At 34.1% G+C, this 9,418-nt stretch overlaps 1 protein-coding gene across 1 annotated transcript in view; it reads left to right on the top strand.

Annotated features, from left to right (window-relative positions):
- LOC106460031 (cGMP-dependent protein kinase 1-like) overlaps positions 1–9,418 on the top strand; it is a 113,905-nt gene that overhangs the window by 80,073 nt on the left and 24,414 nt on the right. Inside the window, exons 6-9 of the mRNA XM_022386202.1 lie at positions 1,329–1,456; positions 5,913–5,976; positions 6,638–6,715; positions 8,763–8,857. Of these exons, the coding sequence (XP_022241910.1) occupies positions 1,329–1,456; positions 5,913–5,976; positions 6,638–6,715; positions 8,763–8,857 (365 nt within the window). The remainder of the gene's footprint in view (positions 1–1,328; positions 1,457–5,912; positions 5,977–6,637; positions 6,716–8,762; positions 8,858–9,418) is intronic.

The raw sequence follows: 9,418 nt of genomic DNA, 5'->3' as shown, positions 1-9,418 counted from the left end.
GTCGTTTTTGCGATTTTTACAATTACATATAAGGGAAGCAACTTTTCATGTCCTAAGATAACCTTTAGATAACTTCCGTCCAGTGGGCGGGTACTCCAGCTAGGATAAACATATGGTAAGATTCTGAAATGTCTTTAAATTGATCAGAAACTTTGAGATTATTTAATAAATGTTTATTATGAACTTACAACTGTTTAAGACCATAACTTTTTCGCGCACTGAAGTCATTTGTTTTCTTATGCTGATCATTGGATGTTAAATTTTTAATTTGTGTCGATTATGAAAATAATCATGTTTGTTTTTTCATATTCGTTTTTAATTTTAGACCGTTGCCGACGACTGAGAAATAACTTTAAAATAAACCTGAATGTGATTTCAATTAATAGCATCACGAGTTTTAGAACCATATAGCGAGTTATGTACATTTCCCATACAAATCGTAAATCTCGAAAAGTCACAAATATTATACATTTTACTGTATTGGTAATGGGTATTAAAGATTTCGATTACTGGTGAAGGAAAATATTGTTTGTTTCTGTATGAAAAGTACAACTTCCTCTGTGTAAAAGAACGCAAGGTTTTTAAATAATTCAAGCATTTTAGTATAAAAATCAGAGAAAGAACTACCAGGAAGAAGCCATCTACAGAGCTTGTTTGTTTGAAGTTAAGCACAAAGCTACACAATGGACTATATGTGCTCTGCCCACCACGGGTATCGAAACCCGGATTCTAGCGTTGTAAGTCCGCAGGTATACCGCTGTGCCACTGGGGTGGGGCATCTACAGAGCTCTTACTAAGTAATGTAAAGTATTTCTACAATAATTGGCAGATCAAAACTTGTGTAAATATGCAAAATATAGGCACTGACAGGTAACTTTTCTTTCACTTTTTTTAGTCGTGTAGTTTGATATTTTACAAGCTTTTCATGCTTTATTTTTTTCTTACGAAAACGGTTTCAAAACGGCGTCAGTTTTGAGTTAACATGTTTTCAGTAATGTTTGGAAACCATAGAGGGTTAAGATAGAAGTAACAAACATTGCTCACTGGCTTTCAAAGTTGGTTGTGTAATCAACGTTGTTTGTCGTAAATATGGTTTGCCCTTGTATGGAACCTCACGTTCCTTGGGCTTGAACACGTGCGCTCGTGCTTGTTGAAAAGAGCCTGCATGTCTCTTTTGACAGGCTCTCCACAGTTAGTAGAATCCATACAACCAGAATGAGTGGCGACATGAGAAATTACAAAAGAATCTTGAATTAAGAAAATGCAACCCTAACGGCAAATTTCTATTCTAGGTTTTAGCAACTACAAGACTATTATTTTGCTTTTAGGGTCTCTTATATAAATATCGATGTCTTGAAAAAATAACAAACCCGTGCACTTGCACGTTCGTCAGTATGGGTTCAAGAACAGAAACTTGCCTAATTCTGATGTCTGAGAAAATAAAGAACAAAAATGTGTAAATATCCTGTTAACTAGCGATGGTTGGTATTGATAAACTTGTGCATGATTTCAGTCAACCAGTTTTTAGTGTAACACCAGTATAACAGTTTTGTGAATTTTGATTGCTAGATAAGGAATTCAAAGTATTTGTGATATCATTTTGAACTGTTACATCCATATGGAGACCTGGCATGGTCTGATGGTTAGGTCGCTCGATACTCAATCGGTGGGTCGCTGGATCGAAACCCGTCACCAAATATTCTCGCCCGTTCAACCATGGGGGAATTATGATGTGACGGTCAATCCCCTATTTATTGGTAGCCCAACAGTCGGCGTACAGGTGATGTTGACTAGCTAATTTCCCTCCAGTCTATCATTTGGTAATTAGGGACTCTAACGCAGATAGCGATCGAATAGCTTTGCGCAAAATTCAACAAAGAAACAAATACATCCATATGGCATACTTAAACTGTTCAAATACATCAGTAAGAGGATACTGATTACCATCATTGTTTGTGCTTTCTTTGTTGGTGACTTATTTTGATAAGAAATGAAAACATATACTTTTTTTAATATTGTTAGAATATATATTGACAAGGCACTTTATCAGGACTTTTTAAAACAATCAATTTATTTATATATACCAAATTGGCCGATAACTTAATTTGTTAAATAATTGCTTAGGCCCTATAAATGAGGGATGTAGTTAGATTATATTTGGCCTTCAAGACAATGGGTGGTAGCCAGGACCTTTGCAACGATGGTCTAGCAAAATCAATTTTAACAAAGATCGTTTCTTTAACCAGCTGCTTAAACACATCGTCATCAGAGTCTATCAATAGCGACAACTGAAAAGAAATACGTCTGCCACTATAGGAATAACTGTGACCGTCAACTACTGATGCCTTAAAGATGGAAAGGACGATATGATAAGCCAGTAAAACGCAAAGGATGTCAGCACTTGACTAACTCAAATTGAACTGTAACCGTACTCTCATATAGCAGCCAATAGCCGGTTCCAAAACCACTTATCCGAGATGCAAAAAAATAACAAATAAAAATACGGCTTCAAGGGTACTTACATCGCAAACTGTGGACACTGAGTGACAAGAAATGTGTATTGTGAGCTGTAAAAAATAATAACAGTTGGTAAAACTACGGTTTGTTTATTTGTCTACAGTGGAACACAAAGTCACACAATGGGCTATCTATACTGTGCCCACCACGAGTATTGAAACACGGTTTTTAGCGCTGTAAGTCCGCAGACATACCGCTGAGCCACTGAGGAGCTAAAACGTGCCAACATAATATATTAAAGAACTTTTTACAAAGTTCAGTGTTATAACGGACAACCATTTAAAGTTCCTCATTAAAAAAAACACGTAATATTTGCAGAATTCTCCTAAAATTACGGAAACTATTTTGTATTTTGATAAGGTTCCTTACAATATTTTTCTGTTAAAATACAGAATATTGTAAAAAAAACGTTCGTGAAGTAGTTTTTATGGATTGTTTTTTTTACGTTTTACAGTTTAGTCTGAGCTGCGTTTCACCATTTTCTGTGCTCACGGAAGAGTAAAAAATATATAAAAAAGCCACACTAGCCTCTAAACTATAATTGTGCTGTTTCGACTTCACGAGCTGCTAGAAATGGTGTGATGATAAATGTTATCATGGAAGGTGTTAGTTCCTCTCGTTTATTACGAAGGGTGAATATCATACTAAGTGTACCTAAGCTTTGTTTTCGATAATTCCAATCCAGAATCTTGCCTTTCAATTCTGATGAACAAGGGCTCTTTCAAGACAATAATACAACAACCTTCCATGCTCTTACTATTCGAAACTGGTTCGAGGATCATGGCAGTGACTTCAATCGTCTTGCTTGATCAGCACAATCAGACTCCATGGCTCAGGTACAACCATCCATAGCTTTGAACTACTACCTATAGGGACGGCAATCATTCAAAGGCACCCACTGCCTACAGGGCTACTCTTAACTGATCAGAGTTTCTGTTACTGGCAGGATTTGAATTATTAATAGGCGTAATAAAACATGAATTTTAACTGATATCTTAACTGAATTTTAACTGATGGCGTTTAATTGGTTTGTTTTGTTTTGAATTTCGCGCAAAGCTACTTATTGGCTATTTGTAGACTAGAAGGAAGGCGTCTAGTCAACACCACCCATCTCCAACTCTTGGGCTACTTTTTACCAACGAAGAATTGGATTGACCGTAACATTATAAAGCCCACACTCCTGAAAGGGCAAGCATGTTCGGAGACGGGATTTGATCCTGCGATCCGTAGTTTGGGAGTCGATAACCCTAATCACTAGGTCATGCCAAACCCTAACGTTTAATTTCAACAGATTTTGAAATGTGCTACCTCAAGCATTTGTCCCTCCTAAGCTGTCAGTGCTCCTGTTGGAGAGTTAATGTTCACTATCCACATTTTTTCACTTCATAGAAAAAAACAACAAAAAACGTGTGTAGTTCAATGTGAATTAGTAAGTTAGAAATCCATTTTATTATAAACCTTTCCTTACATGACTAAAAAGTGGCATCTGACGAGTACCGAGAATGGTTTCTCAGCAAACGGGTACAAGAAATTGGCATACTTAAATAAGCGAAGAAACATAGTTCGTACCAATACAATATTTTTGTTTTAGCTTTCCTTGTAATGGAAATCTTTGTCACTGCTTTAGAGTATTTAGCTAATAAAACAAACATACTTGTTTACACAATCACGTGTTAAGAAGCACTGGATAAACAGTATTTACAAGAGCGTCTGAACGTTAAATATTTTTGAAGATGAACGAGTTCAGTGATTTACTTTTAAAACTTAAACTAGAGTCCAATATTTCAACAATACATCGAGAAAATATATAGAAATGTAAGGATGTACATGAATAATTTGAACAAGCTTTAATTAAGGACAGAAACAACTTTCCAAATTATTAACAACGTACATAAACTAACGACATGAAAAAAACTCCATATATCCAATGTTTAACATCCGAAAATAATTAGAAAGTATTAATAACACAATGTAAGCGTAAACCTGCACCTTTCCAATATTATCGTCTTCAATTAGTATGATTTGATTTACATAGAAATTTCTACATTACTCTTACAGCACGCGCTTTCTAAAGATTCAACAAATACTGATTTATTTTGTTTATTTGTATTGTTGTTGTTTTTGCTGCATGACATCTTAAATTATGGTCGCTATACCTACAATCTCAGAATTGTACATGTTTATTCAAAAAGAAGTTAATAAATTCACCAAAAAAAGAACAAAATATTCTGCTTAGGTCTGTTATTCGACAAGCTTTTGAAAATTATAACATAACTATTTTTCGTAGCTTAGTAACATGTTGAAATTCACAAATCTTGTACGGAAGAAATTTCTTTGTTTTGAAATTTCTTTGTTTTGAAATTACTATGTGTGAAAGGTATCTGTTATTGCTTTATTTATGTTTTGGAGATAAAACTAAACAAGAAAAGCTGTGCTAAAGTTTCTGAATAAAGAACAAAACAAATGTATAACATGTTTGAACTTTTAACATTAACCACGAGACTTCGAACAAGTACAATAAAAGTGCAGATATAGATAAGACTATTGTAACTTTTATAATGACTTATCTACGCCTTCTTTTGGTATTCTTTCAATATAAAACGTGTGTGTGTGAAAACAACTTACCACAATATAAAGTCATTTATCTGTCACCAGGGGTGTGCTACGTCTTCTGAAACCCATATAAATGACTTCTTTATCCTTTTAATGAAATTTACAAAATTTTATAAATGGAGTATATGACATAATGCACTTGGCTAGTCTAACAACAACTTTCCAGTTAATGATGTTCATATTCTAATTAATGTAGACTTCCTAGTTCATATGTGGCTGAGACAATCCTCGTATTTCTTAATTCTTTGAAGTTTTAACTTTAAAATATAGCATCTTCTCAATGTGTTTTTACCTAATCTATGATACTGAGCTAACATCAAGATTAATTAATATTAAATGAAATAAGATGTTTTTTCTCTGTATAATGAATAATTAGAGCAATTCTTCGACGTTTCTGAATGTATGATACTATGTCACGTGTGTGCCAATTTCTGAATGGTAGGCTTCCATGAATTGTCGTTAGAGGGTATTTTCAAGACAATTATCAGTCAGCTACTTGTATTTAGAAATACTGTAAATCAATAATATTTTCGAAAATACCAAGTTGAATTTAATGGTTTTATTTTTATATTAATGGGATTTACGCATCTTGTTTTTTCGTGTGCTTACATTCAAGTATTGACCTTTTTCATAAACTGTGTTATTGTAATTCAATATTGTAAACTGTGCAAGGCATACTGATTGTTTATTTTGTATCATAATTTACATCATTTAAAGCAATTTTTTTTGTTTATGGAACACTACAACAATTCTATATCAACCTGTATTTCTATTTACTGTAGCGTGCCTTTATTACAAAACTTGAGCAACGAAATCCTAGCAAAAATGGCTGATGTTTTAGAAGTGGTAAGTAATTACTCATACCCTTCTTACTCTTACTTCCAGTTGAACAGTTTTGAACAACGGATTTCCTACTGATACTTATAAGAACAAATTAATTTTCACGATGAAAAAAGATTGAAATCCTGTGCTTATTATATGACAGAAAAGTATTTTTTTAATCCTCGATGTACCTTAGTAACATTGTCCTTCAAACTTGGTACCAAATTTCATACGCATAATCAAATATTAATTAATGAATAATATTGTTATCTACCATCTTTTTACGTGTTTTTACGTGCTTTAACATAGTTAATTTTCGTGTTTTTTTTCTGTTCTATGTAGAAATATGAGCAGTAGTACAAGATAATTAATTTGATTTTTTTTTGCCATACAGAGCTTGAAAATTACCTAAGTAACATCATAAATTAAATCAACAAACGAATTCCGAGTCGTATTTTTATATTTATGTGGCTAAAAAAAATATATTAAGGAAAGCAAAGGTACTTTTTATATACATAGACAAGCTTCTTCTAATTGATTGGTGTTATACCGTACGAAAAACAATGAATCGATGAAAGCTATGAGTTCATTTATGTCTCCATTAACCTTGTGAAAGAACATCGAGCTTCTCGGTAAACTTTCATACAAATAAATGTTCCGATAGTAACATCATTTTATCTTACAGGACTTTTACCCAGCTCATGAATATATTATACGCCAGGGGGCTACAGGAGATACGTTCTTTATTATCAGCCATGGAAAGGTTGGTATAACGCTACTTACTGATTAGACGTCAGACTACGTTTACTATCATTAAAGAAAGATGAAGGTTGTTTTTCAATTTACATTACTTATATACCCTTCTTTAACATTTTATTTAATTAAAAACTAAATTAAAGTAAAACAAAAACAAACGTTAGCCATCGCATAAAATTTCGTCGATTATAAAACCATGTCAGTATCATTTGCATTTCTATTTAACGTGTTATATCAAAACATTTTATTATCATTAATAAATAGTGCTACTTGTACGCTTGTCTTTACGTAGTAAAGACCTAATCGTCTATAACTCCAATCACCTAGATAAACAAGTTTCATTATTAGCTTCTGCTTGTTACTTTTGCTTCGATAAGAACGATCTGAATCTGTGCGAATGAAAGACACGTAGCTGAACTTTCTACTATTGACAAGACCTGAATCTTAGAGAATGGAAGACAGGTAGCTGAACTTTCTACTATTAGAGAATTAAAGGCATGTAGCTGACCTTTCAACTATTAACAAGACCTGAATATTAGAGAATGGAAGACACGTAGCTGAACTTTCTACTATTAACAAGACCTGAATCTTAGAGAATGGAAGACACGTAGCTGAACTTTCTACTATTGACAAGATCTGAATCTTAGAGAATGGAAGACACGTAGCTGAACTTTCTACTATTGACAAGACATGAATATTAGAGGATAAAAGACAGGTAGCTGAAGTTTCTACTGTTGACAAGACCTGAATATTACAGAATGAAAGACAGGTAGCTGACCTTTCTACTGTTACAAGACCTGAATCTTAGAGAATGGAAGACACGTAGCTGAACTTTCTACTATTGACAAGACTTGAATCTTAGAGGATAAAAGACAGGTAGCTGACCTTCCTACTATTGACAAGAATAAAGAAGATCAATCAGAGTATTGAAAGTAGTATTAGATAATGTCTTAATTCTCTCGGACTAAGAATTCCGAACTAATCGCTGTTTTTTTAACATTTCGTAATGAAACAAACACTGGGCTGGCAACAAATGTTTAAGTGTAAACGTACAGATGGTGGAGGAATCGCACAATCTACAGTTTTGTCAGTTGGTACAGGTGTATAAAAGTATGAATGGTTGTTTTTTTATATACACACATATATAAATATGTGTTTCGCATCTGTACCTATTGACAAAGAGGTAAGCTGTGTGGTTATCCAACTACCTGTACATTCATTCCCAGCCCTCTATATCATTGGCAAGACAGCTCAAATACGAAAACCGAACTAGACCCAGACAATACTCTTAAACAAGTTATATGCGGAAATATACGTGTGAAATATCGATGCACGAAAACCAAGTCTTACTTATAAGATACGAAGTAAATTGAGACATTTTTAGTCGAACCACACATTACCAACTGATGCAGTTAGCCCAGTGACAATACTCCAGACGCATAAGAGTTTAGTCTTTTGACTAATTCTATAGGTATAATGTAGATAAAACTGCTAGTGGTAGCTTTATAAAGTAAACTATATGAAGTTACTGGTCCTCGTTTATCTTGTATTTTTTTACTATTCAGATACTTCTACTATAGCTGTATATAACCTTCGTAAAAGTATTAGTTTTTGTTTTACAAATAAGATATTATTACAAATCACTTTTAGGCTACTCATAACTCTCACAATTAATCAGTTTTCCTTATACTCGTACGGTTGATTGTTTGTAATTAAGCACAAACCTACACAATGGGCTATCTGTGCTCTGCCCAACACGGGTATCTAAACCCGGATTCTAGCCCGCAGACATACCGCTGTGCCACTGGGGGGCTACTCCTACGGTGTTAGAATTTTGAGCAAGATACGTTAACGATGTTTAGAACCTCAATATAAAAAACTGAGAAAATAGTCCTTATAGCTTGTAAAAGTGGGTATTTCATAAAATAAATTCACTTGATTGCAAAGAATAAAATCTTCCACGATATTGAACGTAAAACTAAACATTTTTATCACGTAATATAAATACGATGTCGGTTCTTTAGAATCATCGTCCCGTTGTATGTGATTAACAGGTTAAAGTGACCCAAAAAGTCTTCGGGCAAACGAACGAGGAAGAGATAAGAACTCTTGGAAGAGGTGAATATTTCGGAGAACAAGCACTTCTAAGGTAGGTACTTGTCTGTCTGTTTATTCAAAAATTACAGAAAATAGTCTAGTTACAAGAATATGTCACGTAACCACTTGAAAGAACTCTATTGCCTTCAATCTAAGATTAATTAGAAAAAGTGTTTTGTCATTTACGTGTACGATTACTAAATAATACATATAAATAATGAAGTATTTCTTACATATGTATTGAAATATTCTTAAGATATATGTATATATGTGTCACGCATGTTCTTTGGTGGTTGTCCTCTTTATAAATTTGTTTGTTTGTTTGAATTTCGCGCAAAGCTACACGAGGGCTAGCCGTCCCTAATTTAGCAGTGTAAGACTAGAGGGAAGGCAGCTAGTCTAGTCATCACCACCCACCGCCAACGAATAGTGGGATTGACCGTCACATTATAACGCCCCCACGGCTGAAAGGGCGAGCATGTTTGGTGGGATGGGGATGCGAACCCGCGACCCGCAGATTGCGAATCGAGCGTCCTAACCACCTGGCCATGCCGGGCCTCCATATATATGAAAGACAATACATTGAAATTTGATGTAGACTGTTAAAACAGAA

This window comes from Limulus polyphemus, unplaced genomic scaffold, assembly GCF_000517525.1.
Source record: "Limulus polyphemus unplaced genomic scaffold, Limulus_polyphemus-2.1.2 Scaffold1, whole genome shotgun sequence".
Lineage (NCBI taxonomy): Eukaryota > Metazoa > Arthropoda > Merostomata > Xiphosura > Limulidae > Limulus > Limulus polyphemus.
The sequence above is the reverse complement of the archived record's forward strand: the minus strand, read 5'-3'. Positions and strand labels throughout refer to the sequence as shown.